This window comes from Tupaia chinensis, unplaced genomic scaffold (assembly GCF_000334495.1).
Source record: "Tupaia chinensis unplaced genomic scaffold, TupChi_1.0 Scaffold000047_1, whole genome shotgun sequence".
NCBI lineage: Eukaryota > Metazoa > Chordata > Mammalia > Scandentia > Tupaiidae > Tupaia > Tupaia belangeri.
Window position 1 is genome coordinate 1072972 of NW_006159505.1, and position 19514 is coordinate 1092485.

The 19514-nt window shown below is 41.0% G+C and overlaps 1 protein-coding gene across 8 annotated transcripts in view; it reads left to right on the plus strand.

The window, feature by feature from the left end:
- Window positions 1–19514, plus strand: part of NUP98 (nucleoporin 98 and 96 precursor) — a 128805-nt gene that overhangs the window by 363 nt on the left and 108928 nt on the right. For 7 of the 8 annotated variants that reach the window (XM_014590408.2, XM_014590416.2, XM_014590414.2 and 4 more), the window contains exons 2-5: window positions 1444–1508; window positions 12082–12185; window positions 15354–15455; window positions 15567–15743. In XM_014590408.2, the coding sequence (XP_014445894.1) occupies window positions 12110–12185; window positions 15354–15455; window positions 15567–15743 (355 nt within the window). In that variant the 5' untranslated portion in view covers window positions 1444–1508; window positions 12082–12109. The remainder of the gene's footprint in view (window positions 1–1443; window positions 1509–12081; window positions 12186–15353; window positions 15456–15566; window positions 15744–19514) is intronic. The other variant, XM_014590412.2, reaches the window with a different exon arrangement.

Genomic DNA, 19514 nt, shown 5'->3' on the forward strand with positions numbered 1-19514 from the left:
CGGCGGGATGAGCTTTTTAGCCTTAGCTTCTTTGGAGAGATAATAGGAGCCTGCGGGGTAAGGTGGGTGAGTCAGAAGTTTCTTGACATTTTAAGACAAAATCTGAGGATTAGGGTTGGTTCACTGGAGTAAAAGGTTCTTTCCTGTTGTCCCACATGCTTTGTTTAAAGCTCAGTAGATGAGGAGAAAGATTTAGTTTCTGGATTACTGTAGCCATGAATACCTTAGACATTATTTAGAGTCCCTCCTGCCTCCCCACATCACAGACAAGTTTCCTAGACGGAGAAACCGAGTCCCAGAATAGACAGTAATAGAGTAAGGCCAGATACCCTAACGTGGTATAGACTTTTCTAGTCTCCCATTATTAAGGACTCCTTTGGGGGGGGGGGTGGAACGAGGACTTTCGATAGTTAGAAAAAGACTAAAGTCTTCAGTGGCATTTTGTGTTTAGTTCCATTAATGGTAAGATAGAAGTTTTATTAGTGATACTCCGACCTTGCTCGCAAGTAAACTTAAAAGTCGCTTAAAGAGTGTCAGTGGTGATATGTATTGGAAACGACTCAGTAAAACTACAAGTTCTTGGCTAGTTTCTTTTTTTGACTTATAGCAGCTGTGGGGCTGAGAAGACAAAATCCAGTTAGTCACCTAAGACAGTACTGAAATAGATAGCAGGAAATATTGACAACACTTAGAAAGCTAGGCAGCAGTCACTTTGTTTGTTTGTTTGTTTTTTTTGGGGGGGGAGGTTTTTGCTATAGGGTGCATGTGCTTGCCAGAGACAGAAAGCGAGAAATCACACACACACACACACACACACACACACACACACACACCCCGGGGGGGGGGGGGGGGGACCCCCCCCCACCCCCCGGGGGGGGGGCGGGGGGAGATGGCCACACGGCAGTCCTTTCTCCTGCATCCTCTTCTCGGGATTTTGGGCACTCACACACATGCGCCCGGTGAGTTTTAAGCCACTGGGTCCGGGACTTGAACCGGGTCGACTACATGGGAATCCAACGACAATAGCTACTACACCAACTGCTGGTCCCGGCAGCAGTCACTTTGTAATTGTATCTTGGAACTCATTGCTCTCCACAGGGACAAATTCTAAATTAAGAATTGTAGTAGAACAAGATGAGGAAAATTAAACTGGTTTGAAGGAGGAAAACTACAAAGACAAACTTCTTGTCTTGGGAAAAGATGAGAACAGTGATCATTCTCTGTCTTATAAATTCAGAAAGAAATGTTAGCCAATGGCAGATGGTATGTTTACTTGGTGAAAGATATTTTAAAAGGCAAAACCAGAGGTTGGACAGCATAGAAAAACTGAAAAATACCTTGTAAAAATTATTTTTGTAATGTTCTTTAATATTTGATGAAATTGAATTAGTTAACACTTTGGTCTGTTCACATCAGTCAGATTGTCACTTTGCTCTTATTTAGATGACAAAGCAAAAACTGAAAACTAGTAGTGCATAAGAGCAGAAGAGTACTAAAACATAAACAAGGTATGTTCTCTGTGGCTTGTTCTCAGTTCAAGCATCACTTTCTTCTGGGAAGCCTTTCCTGGCATTCTTTTCCCTGCAAGCTTCCCTAACACTTATTTGAAACTTCTATTTATAGCACATTTCAGTTTGTATGTTAACTGTCTTCTTATTAGATTATGGTAAAATACTTTATTATCTTTGTATTCAGGTTACCTAGTATATAGATGGCCCTCAGTAGGTGTAAGTGAGTAAACAAACATGGGTTAAATCTGAAACTAGTCAATAAAGAGGGTGAGTTTTGTGAGTTCCTGAAATAGGGAGCACAGCTAAAGGATCCCAAACCATGTGTTACGTGATATTTTGGGGCCTGACTTTTGCACTAGCTCATAGATAACTAAGAGCAAGTAAGGGTTTTTTTTTTGGGGGGGGGTTGCTATTGGACACGTGTGGTTGCCGGAGAGAGAGAGACAAAAAGTGAGAAATCACCCACCAGGGGCGATGGCTACCCTTCAATCCCTTCTTCATTCTCCTCTCAGGATCTTGGGCACGCACGCACATGCGCCCAGTGTGAGTTTAAGCCTCTGGGTCCGAGACTTGAACTGTGATTGACTACATTGGGAGTCCAGCATCATAGTCATTATGCCAGCTGCTAGTCCCAGAGCAAGTAGAATTTTTATGGAACCAAATTGACAACTTGGGAAAAAAATGGTTTATTTTATTGTAATATTATTTATGGAGCACCAGTTAATCAGGGAAGTGAGAGATGGTACTAATGTTTAATTTCCAATAAAAAGACTATCTGTAATTAAGCAATTTGTTGAAGGGTTAGGGGACTAAAAAATTGGGGTGATTTAACAATAAGTATGAGAAGCAATGTGTGTAATCTGTGTAAACTATTTCTTGAGAATTTGGTGCATTCATTGTATTAGAAATAACCTTAGGTATTTGGCACAATCTGTCTCTAGAGCAAGGTTTCTCAGCTTGGCACTGTTGATACTTTGGGCCAGATAATTCTTTGTTGTGGGTGTCTCTCATGTATTGTAGGATGCTGAGCAGCTTTCCAAGTTTCTACCTATTATATAATGATAACACCTCCCTAAATTGCAACAATCGAGAATGTGTTAAGAAATTATTGAGGGGCCAGTGTATGATCTAGCAGTTATGTTGTTGTACTCCCATATTGGCCAACTGTGGTTTGAGTCCTGGACCTGGTGACTCAAAATTCACATCGGGCACTTGTATGTGTGTGTGCAAAATCCCAGTGGGAACTGTGGCATGGCCATACCCCCTGCGGGGGTGATTTCTCACTTTCTGTGTCTCTATCTCTGGTGAGTGCACATGCCCTAAGAAAAAGACCTTGGAGGAAAAATTGTTGAAATTTCCCCTGATTGAGACTACTGTTCTAGTGCAAATATTCCCAATATTCTGGTAAAATCATATCTTTATCTTGCTTGGTATTTGTTGATAAATTAGATTTTGTTTGAATAAATTATCTGTGAAAAAGTCTTAAGTCTTAAAGTGTCAAGTTCTCGGAGGCTAGCAGGTAGCGTGGTGAAGGTTGCTGGACTCCCACATGGCCGAGTATGGTTTGAGTCCTGACCCCGGCAGCTTGCTTTCTCACTTTCTCTCTCTCTCTCTCTCTCTCTCTCCCTCTCTGGTCAAATTAGAATAAGTAATAACTTTAACTTTATTATTATCTTCTTCCAGTTTGATCAGAGAGAGACAGCAAGAGAGAGAGGGAAAGTGAGAAAGCAAGCTACCAGGTCCCAGACTTGAACCATGGTTGACCATATGGGAATTCAGCGCCCTTAGTCACCACGCCACCTGCTGGTCCCAAATAAAATAATTCTTTAATTCTGGTACTGGGAAGCTGAAAGACTGAGAGTCTTAGAGTCACTTTGATTTCTCCTTTCTTTTCTGTAGTAGCTGCCTTGTGTGCCTTTTGTGTGACGTAGGAGAAATCAAAGTCTTGTTCGAAAGTGGATAGGATAGTGAGTAAATCTTGTACTATCTCTCTCTTCTTGGAACGGGCAAAAGAACTTATAGTTGGTTTGATGTAATTAAATGTGATGCTATGTAATTTCATTATCTTTCCATCTTGCTGATACACTTGACCCCACATAAATATGCATTGATGGGACTCTTGTTTCCTTATATACAATAATTTGGTAAGTACTGAGAATTATTTACCGTATTGATGAGTTTGTACTTAATTTGGTATAATGGAATGTACTTTTTTTAGTGGGGAACTAAAAGTTATTTAAATACAACTCTAATTTGCTAAGTGTGAATGAAAACTAAGTAGGTGGGGTAGTAGTTTAGATTGGAAGATGTAACTGGAAGCAAGCAAACAAATTAGGAGGTTCTGTCAGTCTAGTGTAGCAGTTCTTAAACTTTGTGGTCTCTATACTCCTTTAAAACTTTATGAAATTATTGGGACTAGCAGGTGGCATGGTGGTTAAGGCATTGGATTCTCATGTGGTCAACTGCGGTTTGAGTGCTGGACATAGTGACTTGAAGTTCACTATGTGCCCAAAATGCTGAGAGAAGAATGGAGGAGAAGGGATTGCAGCATGGCCATCTCCCCAAGGAGGGATTTCTCATTTTCTATCTTTCTCCAGCAAGCTTATGTGCCCTATAGCAAAAATCTCCCTCAAAAAAAAAAAAATAATAATGAAGGTTTTGGGCCTGTAGGTGATGTAGTGGTTAAAGGTGTTGGATTCCCACGTTTGACTGCGGTTCCGGTCCTGACCTGGCAGCTTGCTTTCTCACTTTCTCTCTGTCTCACTTTGTCCCTCTCTGGTCAAATGGAAATTAACAAATGAGTAAATAAATAAAAGTTAAGTAAAATAATTCCAAAAAAAAAAGATTTTCGAAGAGCTTTTGTTTATGTGAGATTTACCCTTTGATATTGTGTTAGAAATTAAAACAAATTTTCAAAGGATCTTTTTTTTTTCTTAATTACTTTCTATCTGCCTATCTTCTTTCATTTGTTTCCTGAGTAAGAGACTAACAGAGACACAGGCACCTCACCTACAGGGTCATTCCACACCAGGACCCACTCCCAACTTCAGCCAGCCTTAGATTATGGGTACACATAGGCCAGGCATGTTTGGAGAGGTCTCTAGATGCAAGTCTAGGACCTGCCTATGTGAATTAACCCCACAAAGCATTGTGTTACTGTTGTTCCAGCTTCCGGTCCTCAAGATTTGATTTGAAACAAACTCATGTTGATGTAAATAACAATTTTATGAAAAGTAACTCTAATATTTAGTAAGAAGACTAGCTTAATAGATCACTGGATGTACCAGTCTTTGCTTTCACGGGGTTGATATGTTGTTTTGATCGAAATAACTGAAGAAAATTCAGGGTCACACTGATAGGTACTAAGACAAGGGAGGTTTTTTTGTTTGTTTGTTTGTTTGTTTGTTTTTTGGTGTGCTGTAGGATTTGTGCAGAGAGACAGAGGCAGTGGAAAAAGAAAGCATCCCGCAAGGGGGATGGCCATGCAAAAATCCCTTCTCTAGATTTTAGACACATAAACATGCCCCTCATGTTTTTTGTTTTTGTTTTTTTAAAAAAGTGATTTTTATTATAGGGTACCAGTGTTCAGCAGAGAGACAGACAGCAAGAAATAACCTCTGGGAGATGACCATGCTGCATTTCCTTTCCTCCATTCTCCTTTTGGGATTTTGGGCATGCACCCACATATGCCTGGCATGTGCGTGCGTGCCGCCAGGTCCAAGACTCAAACCTCAGTTGACTATGTGGGAGTCCAGTGACGCAACCATTGCATGAGGTCTGCTGGTTCCTGCCTTAAGTGGTTTTCAAGCCCCCAGGGTCCAGGACTCAAACCATGCGCTTGGCCATGTGGTATCCAGATAGCCTAACCGTCATGGCACCAGCTGGCCCAGGAGTGTTTTAATAACCTTTGTAGATAATGTTTGACCCCATACTCAAACCTTTTTAAAGGTTTGCTACAGTATGGAATCTGAAACCATGTCCTTGAGCTTTCATACTCTGTTACATTAAAATTCATTGTTCTTTCCTGTACTTTAAATAGATCTTTACTTATACATGATTTTATAACATCATGCAATGGTTATCGGAAATGATCAGTTCACTGAATTAATGTAGGTCTTTCAAATGTTGACATTTAGTTATACAATTATTATTGTTTCCACCTATGTCATCAGATTTTTTTTTAAAGATTTTGCTATAGGGTGTTTACACTTCCTGCAGAGAGAGAGAGAGAGAGAGAGAGAGAGAGAGAGAGAGGGAAAGTGAGAAATCACCTCCCCACTCCGGGGGATGGCCATGCCACAGTCCCTTCTCTATTCTCTTCTCCACGTTTTTAGCACATACACATGTTTTTCAAGCTGTTGGGTCATAGGTTTGATTTTCCCAGATGGTCATGTGAGATTCAGCTGCCATAACTTCCATGCCACCTGCTGGCCCTGGGTAGATTTTCTTAAGAATTGGGAAGCTGAGTTGACCCTGTAGCTCAGAGAACTGGATGCCACATGACCAACCAGGGTTCAATTCCTGGCCCCAGCAACTTAAAAAAAAACATGACAGGTGTGTGTGCATCCCCAAAATCCTGATGGAAAGGAAAAATGGAGCAAAAGAATTGTGGTGTGACCATGCCCCACTGGGGGGGGTGTGTGTCTTCTTTCTTGTTTGCACCAGTGTGCATACCTTCTGGCAAAATAGAGTTGGGACATTGACAAGCTTGTAGTGACTAATACAGGTTTTCAAAATTCCGATTTTCATATCAAATCTTAATAACCATGGTCGCTATTCATTCTTTGAAATAAAAATGATGTTCCATGAAAACAGTAGTTAATTCAGCTCCCAAATGTAATCACATGAGTATTTTTTTTCCTTCTTGCATTTCAGTATGCAGAAGTGCTTTGAGTGCTTCCCATTTAATCCTAAAGAATAATCAGACAGAATATTAAGATGATGTGCACTGAACTATTGAAAATTAATGCAATTAATACTTTTTTACTGCTGCACTAAGGACATTCTTTTTTTTTTTTTTTTTGGAGAGATTTTCACTGTAGGGCGCGTGCGCTCGCCAGACAGACATAGAGAGACATAGAGACAGAAAGCGAGAAATCACCCCCCAGGGGGGATGGTCACGCTGCAATCCCTTCTCCTCCATTCTCCTCTCGGGATCTTGGGCACGCATGCACACGCGCCCAGTGTGTTTTAAGCCACCGGGTCCAGAACACGAACCGCGGTCGACTACGTGGGAATCCAGCGACATAGCCATTACGCTAACTGCTGGTTCCCACTAAGGACATTCTTAAGTGAAAGTAGAATTTTTTGGGACCAGTAGATGGTATAATGACTCCTATATAGTTGACTATGGTTGAAGTCCTGGACCTGCCAGCTTAAAACTCATGCTGGGCATATGTGCCCAAAATCCCAAGAGGAGAATGGAGAAGGGGTTGTGGTGTGGCTATCCCCCTCTGGGGGGTGATTTCGCACTCTCTGTCTCTCTGTCTCCAGCAAGCACACGTACCAGCAAAAATCTCTCCAAAAAAAAAAGAAAAGAAAGAAAGAAAAAATAGTAGCAAGTGGGTGGCAGTGAAAAATTCAGTGACAGTACATTGTAGTTTGGGGCTATTGCCTTTATTGATACTACTCAGCTTCATGCGTTTTTTGTTTTTGTTTTTTTTAAATAAAGGAAATAATTTTTTAAAAATAATTATTTATTATTCACATGAGTTTTGCCAGAGAAAGACAGAGACAGTGAGAGAGGGAGAATTAGAGAGCAAGCCACCAGGTCCAGGACTTGAAACATAGTCAGCCACCTGCTGGTCCCGCTTTTTTTTTTTTTTTTTTTGATTTGCTAGAGGGGGCATGCACTTGCCAGAAAGAGGGAAAGTGACAAAGCATTCCCCAAGTAGGATGGCCGCACTGCAGTTCTTCTTTTCCCAGGACTCTAGACACGCATGCACACGCACTCAGCATGTTCCCCAAGCCATTGGGTTTGAGAATTGAACCACACAGTTAGTGATCCAGCCTACCCAACCACCACCAACTCTCCTGGTCCCAGCATTTTTACACAGCATAACTTTTTGCACTATACTGTTAAAAAAAAAAGACAAAAATATCTTATTGTGAAAGCAGTTAGACTTTGTGAAACCCCTGAAAAATATTCTTGGGCATTTCTAGGGGTCTTCAGATCACACACTTTGAGAGGTACTAATCTTGAACAATGGTTTTTCACACTGCTTTATAGTCCTAATGTTCTTTGGTGGATTCGGCTCATGATGGCCTAGCGTACTCACCTTATCTTTATTTCAGCCAGGGCGTCTTCTGCTTATATCTTTTTGTTCTTTAATTTTCCCAGAGGGCATGTGCTCATAGAGAGACAGAAGAAGTAAGAAAGCACCTTGGCCGTGGCCATGCTGCAATCTCTCTTCCTTCATTTCTTTCTTTTGGAATTTTGGGCCTGCATGCACACTTGGTGTTCTCTAAACACCAAGTCCAGGTCTCAAACCACATAGTCAGCTGTGTGGAGTCCAGCTGCTTTAACCACCAGCCATGGACTGGTCTGGCCTGTTTGTTTATTTATTTTTTATTATATTTTTAAGAGATTTTTGCCTTAAGGCACTTGTGCTTGCTGGAAAGAGTGAGAGACAGAGACAGTGAGAGGGAAAGTGAGAAATCCCCCCGAAAGATGGTAGTCCCTTCTCCATTCTTTTCCCAGGATCTTGAACACATATACATATATACCCAGCATTGTGTGTGTGCGCATACACACGTGTATACATGCATGTGTGGGAGAAGGGAATGAGAAAGAGGTTTTTGGGTTTTTTTTTTACATTTATGTAGTTATTATGATCTTCAAACCATTAGGTCCAAGACTTGGACAGTCAGCCATGTGGGAACTTTAACTACCACACTACCTGCTGGCCTGAAAGATAGGGTTTCTAAAAAAATACTGGATCATTTGAAAAGTCATAATATTTTTCTACACAAAAATGCGTCATGCTCTTTTGATGACCCAATATTTATTCTATAATGGATGGAATATTTCATCTGGCTAGAGAATTAGGGAAGGTTTATAGAAGAAATTACATTTGGGCTAGTTTTTGAATTAATTAGGTTATTTGATGGGCAGCAGAGGGCATTTTTCTTTGAGTCAATGACACAGCAGAGTAAGGAAACTAGATTGGGAAGTAAATGGTTAATTTACTTTCCAATGTATTAATTACTTAATTTCTAGCAATTATTATAAAAATCATGAGGCTTGGGTCCAGCAGGTGGTGTGGTGATTAGGGTGCTAAACTCGCACATGGCTGACCATGGTTCAAGTCCCTGATCTAGTGACTTGCTTTCTCTTCTCTTCTCTTCTCTGTCTCTGTCTCTGTCTCTGTCTCTGTCTCCGTCTTAATCTGGTCAAATTGAAGAGTAATAAATAAAATAAAATAAATAATTATGTTTTAAAAATTATGAGACTCTTTCTAATATCTTTATTTCCTTTATGGTGATAATTTTTAAGAAAGCCCTTGGGACCAGCAGTTGGCATAATGGCTATGTCGCTAGACTCCCATGTAGTCGACTGTGGTTCAAATCCTGGACCTGGTGGCTTAAACTCAAGCCGGGTGCGTGTGTGTGTGCGTGCCCAAGATCCTGAGAGGAGAATGGAGAAGGCATTGCGGCATGGCCATGCCCCCGGGGGGTGATTTCTTGCTTTCTGTCTCTCTGGCGAGCTCACTCACCCTATAGCAAAATAAACTCTCCAAAAAAAAAGAAAAAGAAAAAAGAAAGCCCTTATACCATTTTGATTGACCATAGAGACTAAGTCAAACTTGTTCTTGCCAGAACTAAGACTGAGTATGAGTGAGAAACTTTTTTTCGAGGAGACTAAATTGGGTTTGCTTCTGCATTGTCCCTTGTTCTTTATTATAGAACAGATTAATTATTTAATGCTGTATGGGTTCTCACTTGTTACTTATTATCTTCCTAGTATTGAGGCTGTCCATGGGAAATTACAAGAAAAAAGGGATTGTGGTTTGATATTCCACATGTCAAACTGCATGGGAGGTGCTTTATTTCTCTCTCTCTCTCTCTCTCTCTTGCACGTGCATTAAACCTTCTGACAAAATTCTTTAAAAACCCACTTGTAAAATGTATTGTGATGGTAGAATTTTGTGTTAGAGAATTAAAAAATCAAAATTTGATTTTTAGGAACAATGAAACTTAGTGTCTATATAGAACTAATGCCACTGAAACTCATTAATACTGAAGTTTTCTGTAAAGACAAATTTCACAGAGATAAACTATACTGCATAGCTCTTGATGCCTGCTTTATAGAAGATGTCAGATTTACATGAACATATTGTCACCAGAATGAGTAAAAAAATATTAATAGGCGGTAGGGACAGGTCCTTAGCCTAATTATTAAGGAATTGGATCCTACATAGCTGACTGGTTTGAGTCCTGTCCCAAGTGACTTGAAATACAAGCTGGAGGGACCAGCAGTTAGCTTAATGGCTATGTCGCTGGACTCCCATGTAGCCGACCATGGTTCGCGTCCCGGACCCGGTGGCTTAAAACTCACACCGGACGTGTGTGCGTGCGTGCCCAAGATCCCAAGAGGAGAGTGGAGAAGGGATTGCGGCGTGGCCATCCCCCCTGGGGGGGTGATTTCTCACTTTCTGTCTCTACCTCTGTCTGTCTGGCGAGCGCACGAGCCCTATTGCAAAAACCTCTCCAAATAAACCCCCCAAAAAACACAGAACAAAACAAAAAACAAAAACAAGCTGGACACATGTATGCACATGTCTAGAATGCCAACTAGGATGGAAAATAGAGAAAGAATTATGGCATGACCATGCCCATTGGGTCTGCTTTATCCCCCCCCACCCCCGTTTCTCTGCTTCTCTGCCACATCTGTATGACCTCTGAAGATTAAAGAAAGTGGATGGCAAATCTAGCAATAACTGGATTGCTGTTGAAAGTATTTGCTGTACTTAAGGGTTATGAATTTTAGTCAAAGATATAGAAAGATTGGCTCCAGTAGGTAGTGTGGTGGTCAGGGTGCTAGACTCCCACATTGTTGACTGTGATTTGGGTCCCAGACCTGGTGGCTTGCTTTCTTTTTTTTCCCTTTTCTCTCTCTCTGGTCACATTAAAAAATAATAATGACAAGTAATTCTTTATAAAAAAGAAGATATAGAAACATGGATATAGCAGGGACTCTGACTCAAGACAGTAGTATGAGAGAAATTGCAATCAAAATGAGTCACTTGAGATATGTAACCCTGTCACAGTTGTCAATTGTGAGAGAGCCATCAGATCTGTACAAGTTCAGACTTCTGGTAAGCACTTCCAAAAATATTTCTTTTTAAAGGAGAGTGACTAGTTAATACGGTAAAGGCCTTATCTGTGACTTTTTAGATATTTTGTAGTAGGGGAGGCAGGAAATTTAAAGCAGATCATTAAAAGATAAATGATAACTACCTCAAATAACAGTCTCTAGTTCGAAGGGCATGCTTTAGAGTCATTTGAGCCTTTTCAGAATGCAATTCTGTTGATATATCCCAACCTTAGACATTTTGCTTCAGTACTTCTAGAATGAGGCATGGTGTTTTGGGAATTATTATTTTATTATATATATATTTTTTAATTATTTTATTCATCTTTCTTTCTTTCTTCGTTCTTCTTTCTTCTCTTCTCTTCTTCTTTCCTTCCTTCCTGGCATGCATGCACATGCACCCTGTGTGATTTTGAAGTTCGTCTATCCCCATCCTGTCCTCTTTGCCCCGAATCTGGGACTTGAACCGTGATCAGCCATGTGAAAGTTCAGTCACATAACCACTAGGCCATCTGCTGCTGGCTGGGGCAAGGGGATGAGGGGTGGTGGGTTTTTTTTTTTCTTTTTTTTGGAGAGATTTTTGCTATAGGGTGCATGCACTCACCAGAGAGACAGAGAAAGAGACAGAAAGCAAGAAATCACCCCCCAGGGGTTTGGCCACGCTGCAATCCCTTCTCCTCCATTCTCCTCTCGGGATCTTGGGCACGCACACACACGCACCTGGCGTGAGTTTAAGCCACTGGGTCTAGGACTTGAACCGCGGTCACCTGGGAGTCCAGCGACATAGCCATTACACTAACTGCTTGTCCCAGGGGCGGTGGTGTTTTTTGAAAAGCTAGAAATAAACTTTTTTTAAAGGTTTTTGCAATAGGGTGTGTGCACTTGCTAGAGAGAGACAGAAAGGGTCAGAGAAGGAATGTGAGAAATCACTGTCCAGGGGAGAGGGCCATGCTGCAGCCCCTTCTTCATTTTCCTCTTAGGATTTTGGGCATACATGCACACATGCCCAGCACGATTGTCTAGCCACTGGTCCAAGACTCAGCGCAGTCGGCCATGTGGGAAGCCAGTCCTTTAACTAAACTACCTTGCTATCTGCTAGCCCGTACAAGGTTTACTTTATCTTACAGAGTTTTAGGATATGAAATGAGAGTTTATGCTATAGTTTGAGTAGTTCTAAATTTGTAGAATGATTTTCTGGAATGATTACATTGTGGTTTTTGGTATTTAAAAAGATTAACATTTTTTTCTTCTTTCCAGCTTTCTGAAGCAAAGCCTCATTTTGAAGATGTTCAATAAATCATTTGGAACACCCTTTGGGGGTGGCACAGGTGGCTTTGGCACAACATCAACATTTGGGCAGAGTAAGTGTTAAAAAATAAAAACAGAAGAAAATATCTTAATTAACCTATTGTTAAGAAGAAACCCACTATGATAGCTTCAGATAGGAATTTTACTCATACTATGGTTTTATAACAAAGTCTCTGAAAAATAACTAAGTTAAGATCTTGCTAAAATTTTCCAAGAACAATAAGTTATTAGTTCTTATGGCCTTCCAATCATTAATAAAATATTTTGAAAATACTTGTATTTTTAAAAAAAGAATTATTTTATTTAACATTATTTATTTTTTAAATTTTTGATCAGAGAGGGACAAGAGTGGGAAGGGGGAGTGAGAAAGCAAGCTGCCAGGTCAGGACTCAAATGCAGTCAGCCATATGGGAATCTAGCACCCTTAACTACGATGTTACCTGCTCGCCCCTGGCTCATTTTTTTGTTTTTGTTTTTGTTTGAGAGGTTTTTGCTATAGGGCATATGTGCTCGCCAGAGAGACTGAGACAGACAGAAAGTGAGAAATCATCCCCTAGGGAGGATGGCCACCTGCAATCTACTCCTTCTGGAATCTTGGGCATGCTCACATGCAGTGTGAATTTTAAGCTGCCAGGTTTGGGACTCAAACCGCGGTCAACTATGTGGGAATCCAACAACATAACCATTACACCATCTACTGGTTCCTATTTGGCTCTTTTAATAGCAAATTATATATTATTGATTTTCTGATCAGAAAAAAAAATTTTTTTTTGAGAGGTTTTTGCTTTAGGGCACGTGCACTCGCCAGAAAGAGACAGAGAGACAGAAAGTGAGAAATTACTCCCTAGGGGAGATGGCCACACCACAGTGCCTTCTCTTCCATTCTCCCCTCTGGATCTTGGGCACGCACATACATATGCCATGTGTGAGTTTAAGCCACCGGGGTCCAGGACTCAAACCGCGGTCGATTACATGGAAGTCCAGCGACATAGCCATTATGGCAACTGCTGGTCCTAAAAATGATTTTTTTTAAAGAATTATTTCATTTAACTTTATGTATTTATTTTAATTTGACCAGGGAAGGAAGAGAGAGAGAGAAATTAAGAAAGCAAGCTGCTAGGTCCATGACTTGAACTGCGGTTGGCCATGTGAGAGTTTAACGCCCTTAACTACCATGCCATCTGCTGGCCCCCAGAAAATGATTTTTTTAATGTTGAAGTCTAACATTCAATTATTGAATAACTACTCCAGGATTTGGTCTATGAATAAGATATGCTCAGAAACAAAAATGTTATAGTCTCTGGTCCCTAATTCCCACCAGCCCTCCTGGGATCCACTTTACGTTCCACCCAGTATTGTACTTGTTTCCTGTTGTGACCCTCATTTACTTTTTTTTTTAGTTGTCTTTTTTTTTTTTTTTTTTTGCCGAAGTGCATTGATTGCATGCTCAACAGACAGAGACAGAGAGGAAAGTGAGAAATTACCTCCCAGGGAATAATGGCCATGCTGTAGTCCCTTCTCCTCTGTTCTTCTCTTGGGATTTTGGGGTATGCATGCACAGGTGCCTGGTGCGATTTTCATGCTACCAGGTCCAGGACTCAGAATGCAGTTGGCCATGTGGGAGTCTAGCACCTTAATCTCCATGTCACCTTCAGGCCCTCTAGGGTGTTTTTTAACCAGTTGTGCTCATCAGTGTCACCCTTGGAAGTTTTTATTGAAAGTATATATTTCCTATCATAAAATTACGGAATAAAAATATTTGGGGTGGGAACCTAAACATGTACATGTTGAAGAAACTCCTCAGGCCATTCTGATGTATTACCATAATGAAAGATCACATATCTCTGACTAGGGAGTGTAATGGAACATGGAGGTGATTTTTTTTTTAAGTTTGCCAGAGAGCACGTGTGCTCGCCTGAGTGAGTGAGTGAGTGAGTAAATGAGAGAGAAGTTGCTCTCCATGGAGGATGGTCATACCACAATCCCTTCTCCTCCATTTCTTCCTCCTTTTGGGAGTTTGGACACCCATGGGTTTTTCCCAAGCAGTTGGATAATAGGCCTGAAATGGATAGTTAGCCATGTGGGATTCACTTACCTTATCTGTCATACTACCAGCAGGCTCTGTAGATAATTTTAACTCTTTTTGTTCATTTGTTTGTTTTTTGAGAGGTTTTTGCTATAGGGTGTGTGTGCTTGCCAGAGAGACAGAGATAGAGAGACAGAAAGTGAGAAATCACCCCCCAGGGGGGATGGCCACGTTGCAGTCCCTTTTCCTCCATTCTCCTCTCGGGATCCTGGACACGCACGCACACGTGCCTGGCGTGAGTTTAAGCCACTGGGTCCAGGACTCAAACCACGGTTGACCATATGAGAGTCCAGCAACATAGCCATTACACCATCCACTGGTCCCTAATTTTAACTCTTTTATTTTAATGATTTTAGATTTATCTGTAGCTCATAGTCACTAGTTAATCTTGGCACTCTTTTTTTTTTTTTTTTTTTTTAAAGTTGTCAACATCTGTAACTCTTGAAGTTAAACCCTCTTGAATTAAAGTTTCCATTCTTTGCCAGAGAACAGTGAATGCAACATTTATAGCTTAATTTTTAGACTATAAAATACTGTCATGGAAGTTTTTAAAAAGTTTTGAAATTAGAAAAGCAATCCTATTCAACTCTAGAATGTTAAGAAATATTAAGGAGCCTGCAAGTGGTGGGTTGATTAAGGCGCTGGACTCCCACATGGGAGATTGTGGTTTGAGTCCTGGACTTGGTGGCTTGCTTTCTCACTTTCCCTCCCTCTCTCTCTCTCTCTCTCTCTCTCTCTCTGGTGAGCATGTGTGCCCTGTAGCAAATTAAAAAAATAATAATAATACATAAATCTTTTTTTTTTTTTTAGAGAGATTTTTGCTTTAGGATGCATGTGCTTACCAGAAAGATAGAAAGCGAGAAATCACCCTCTTGGGAGATGGCCACGCTGTAATCCCTTCTCCATTCTCCTCTTAGGATTTTGGGCTCACTCACACACATACTTGGCATGAGTTTAAGCCACCAGGTCTGGGACTCAAACTGTAGTGGACTATGTGGGAGTCTAGCAGCATAACCATCATGCCATCTGCTGATCCTATAATTCTAATAAAATGAATATTAAAACCTTTTTCATTTGGTCTCCTGATTTATATTTTATTCTAAATTCTACTTTATCCTGGACTCTGCCTTTTCAGATACTGGCTTCGGCACTACTAGTGGAGGGGCATTTGGAACTTCTGCATTTGGTTCTAGCAATAATACTGGAGGCCTGTTTGGCAATTCACAGACCAAACCAGGTAGGGGATTTATTTGAAATATAGCTGGTTAATTTATAGCTGTTACAGGACTTCATTAACTGGCTCTGATACATCTTTTTAACTTTTTTTCTTCCCTTTTCATCTCTTCAGGAGGATTATTTGGTACCAATTCATTTAGCCAGCCAGCCACCTCCACAAGCACTGGCTTTGGGTTCGGTACATCAACAGGAACATCAAATAGCTTGTTTGGAACTGCAAGCACAGGCACCAGTCTTTTCTCATCCCAGAACAATGCCTTCGCTCAAAATAAGCCAGCTGGCTTTGGGAGTAAGTAGGACATCATTGGACTTCTGCATTAGCAATTTGATCCACTTATTAAATGTATTCTCTCATCCCCTTTTCCCTATGTTTACCCAGCTCCTTTTCCACAAAGGAAAAATCCAGGGAAATTGAAAACTTCAATATGTGTTGAAGAGTTTACTGTGCTAGAAAAGTTGGTGGTATATATGTGTCACTTTAAGGATAGAAATCTAAGAAGATAGTACTTAAGGTGATATACAGAAGAGGTTCCTGATAAAGAATGGGCAGAGATAGTTACAGTAGTGTTGGTATTAAGACAGGAGAACTTCAAGGAGGAACGTGTTGCAGTCAGCAGGACAGTACTGTAGTGGTGCCGCCTTCTTGCCTTTGTATCACTGTTGGTATGAAGAGACTAGTACAGTAATGACAAATACTGGATATGACATGGTTACTAATATAATTCTTTATCCATGGCAGTTTTTGTTTTTTACTTTTGCTCTAAGGTATGTATATTATCTGGAGAGAGACAGAGAGAAAAAAAGTAAGAAATGACCCCCTCATGAGGATGGCCATAACACAATCCCTTCTCCATTCTCTTGGGCATGCATGCACACATGTCTGGTGTGATTTTTCAAGATGCCAGGTCTGGATCTAGAACTGCCATGCCTCCTGCTGGTCCCCAGATGTTTATTTTTATTCATTCATTTATTCATTTTTTTTTTTTAAGGGTTACTGTACTTAACTTACTTTCTCTCTCTCTCTCTTTCTTTTAAAAATTTGACCAGAGAGGGGCAGAATGAGAGTGAGAGTGGGAAAGTGAGAAAGCAAGCTGCCAGATCTGGGACTCAAACTGTGGTCAGCAATGTGGGAGTCCATTGCCCTTAACTACTATGCCACCTCCTGGCCCCTCATTTTTTAAGAGAGATTTTTGCTATAGGGCGCATGCTCTTGCCTGAGAGACCAGAGACAGAAAGTGAGAAATCACCTCCTAGGGAGATGGCCATGGTGCAGTCCCTTCTCTATTCTCCTGTTGGGATTTTGGATATACAAGCACTCGTGCCCAGCGTGAGTTTTTTTTTTTCTTTGTCTTTTTCTTTTTCTTTTTTTGGAGAGGCTTTCGCTATAGGGCACGTGCGCTCACTGGACAGAGACAGGAAGCAAGAAATCACCCCCCATGGGGGATGGCCACGCCGCAATCCCCTTCTCCTCCATTCTCCTCTCGGGATCTTAGGCACACACGCACACGTGCCCGGCGTGAGTTTTAAGCCACCGGGTCTGGACATGAACCGCAGTCAACTAGGTGGGAGTCCAGTGACATAGCCATTATGCTAACTGCTGGTCCCCCCAGCGTGAGTTTTAAGCCACCAGTATGGGACTTAAACCACTGTTGAATACGTGGGAGTCCAGTAGCATAACCATTATGCTGTTTGCTGGTTCCCCCCAGATGGTTTTAATTCATGGCTTCCTCTAAGTCTAGATGTTGCCTACAGCTACTTTTACACATGATACTTTAAGGTACCCAGTGTTAGTTGATCAGCATGTCATATATGGTGATGTCATTCGAAGAATAAGAGAATGACAGAATAAGTAGTAAGCTAGGCATTAGTATTTTCTAAAGGGAAAGTTGTTTGTAGGGATGTCAAAATATTTAGCCATGACAGTATAAGATATAGTTAGGGCCAGCAGGTGACATGGTGGTTAAAGGCACTGGACTTCCACATGGCCAGTTGCAGTTCAAGTCTCAGACCTTGTGGCTTGTTTATTCACTTTCTCTCTGTCTGTCTGTGGTGAATACACATGTCCTATAGCAAATTAAAGAATTATAGTAATATAAAAACACACACTGAATACGTGTGCATGCATGCTGAAAATCCTTAGAGGATAATGGAGAAGAAGGGATTGCAGCATGGCCATCTCTCTCTGACACACACACACACACACACACACACACACACACACACACATACACAGTCTCTCTTTGGTGACCATATATGTCCTATAGCAAAAAGTAAAAAACAATTTCAATCTAAAGCGCCAATTCAAAAGAGATGTGCCTGTATACTTTAAACTTAATATTTGAAAGAAATAAAAATAGTCTGCAAGTAAGAAATTATTTTCTTTTTTTCTTTTTTCTTTTTTTTATTTTTATTTTTATTTTTTGGAGAGATTTTCGCTATAGGGCGGGTGTGCTCGCCAGACAGAGAGAGAGAGACAGAGAGACAGAAAGCGAGAAATCACACCCCAGGGGGGATGGTCACGCCGCAATCCCTTCTCCTCCATTCTCCTCTCGGGATCTTGGGCACGCACACACACGCGCCCGGCGTGAGTTTTAAGCCACCAGGTCTGGGACGCGAACCACAGTTGACTACGTGGGAGTCCAGCGACATAGCCATTACGCTAACTGCTGGTTCCCAGAACTTATTTTCTTTTAAAGAATTATTTATTTATTTAATTTCATTAGTTATTTTTTAATTTGATTAGAGAGAAATAGCGAGAGAAAGGGAAAACGAGAAAGCAAGCCGCCAGGTCCAGGACTCAAACCGTCGTTGGCCATGTGGGAATCTATTACCTTTATCCACCAGGCCACCTGCTGGCTTCCCAGGTAGAAATCGTTAGCTTGATAATTAGGATGTAAGTATATTATTAAATATTAGGACTAGCCCCCTACCACTTTATGGTTCTACACAGAGAAAACGTAATCTCACATAGCTGATTGGTGTTCAAGACCGCATTGGCTTGAAAAATACCAGGCGTGCACTCATGTGCCAAGGATTCTGATAGGATAGGAAGTAGTCTCATGGGGAGTGGTGCTTTTTCTTTTATTCTCTTTCTCTTTCACATGCACTTGTACTTGGCTGTCATTAAAAATGTATATGTACTAACCAGCCTCTGGCCAGTTAAGGCAGCTATATCACACATTGCCATCCACACGGTTCAAATCCTGGACTTAATGGCTTGAAGAACACACTGATGTGTGTGTGTGTGTGTGTGTATGTCCCAAATCCTTAAAAGTGGAAGAAATGGAGAAGGGTTGTTGTGTGACCATGCCCCATGTGGAAAATGTTTTCTTGCTCTCCCCAACGCCATCTCTCCAGCAAGTACATGCTCTCTGGCAAAAATTAATTCAATAATTTAAAAAAAATAGGGACTAGCAGATGATGTAATGGTTACGTTACCGGACTTCCATGTGGTTGACTGGGGTTCGAGTCCAGGATTCGGCCATTTAAAACTCACGCTGAGCATGTGTATGTGCCTTCCCAAAATCCTGAGAGGAGAACGGAGAAGGGATTCTGGTGTGCCCATCCCCACAGGGGGGTTGATTTCTCACTTGGTGTGTGTCTGTCTCTCTCCAGCTAGTTCATGCTCTCTGTAGCAAAAATTTCTCTCAAAAAATAAAGCAACCAAAACACTGTATTTCTCTTTTCTTTTTTTAAAGAATTATTTATTTTACTTTATTCATTCATTTATTTTAATTTGACCAGAGAGGGACAGAGAGAGCGAGAGAGAAAGCCAGAAAGCAAGCTGCCAGATCTGGGACTTGAACTGTAGTCAGCCATGTGGGAGCCCACCACTCTTAACCACCATGTCAGCTGCCATCCCCAAGGATCTGGTCTTTATTAGTTTTTATAAAATGATCAACAGAGCTTGCTAATTTTTCTAAATTGGGGGAAGTAAAATTTGCATTTCCTTTGTTTGTTTGCTCTATAGAAGTACTTATCTGTTTTAACTTACCTGGACATATGGATATATGTAATACTACATATAAATAAAACATACTGTGACCCCATTCGAAGTCTG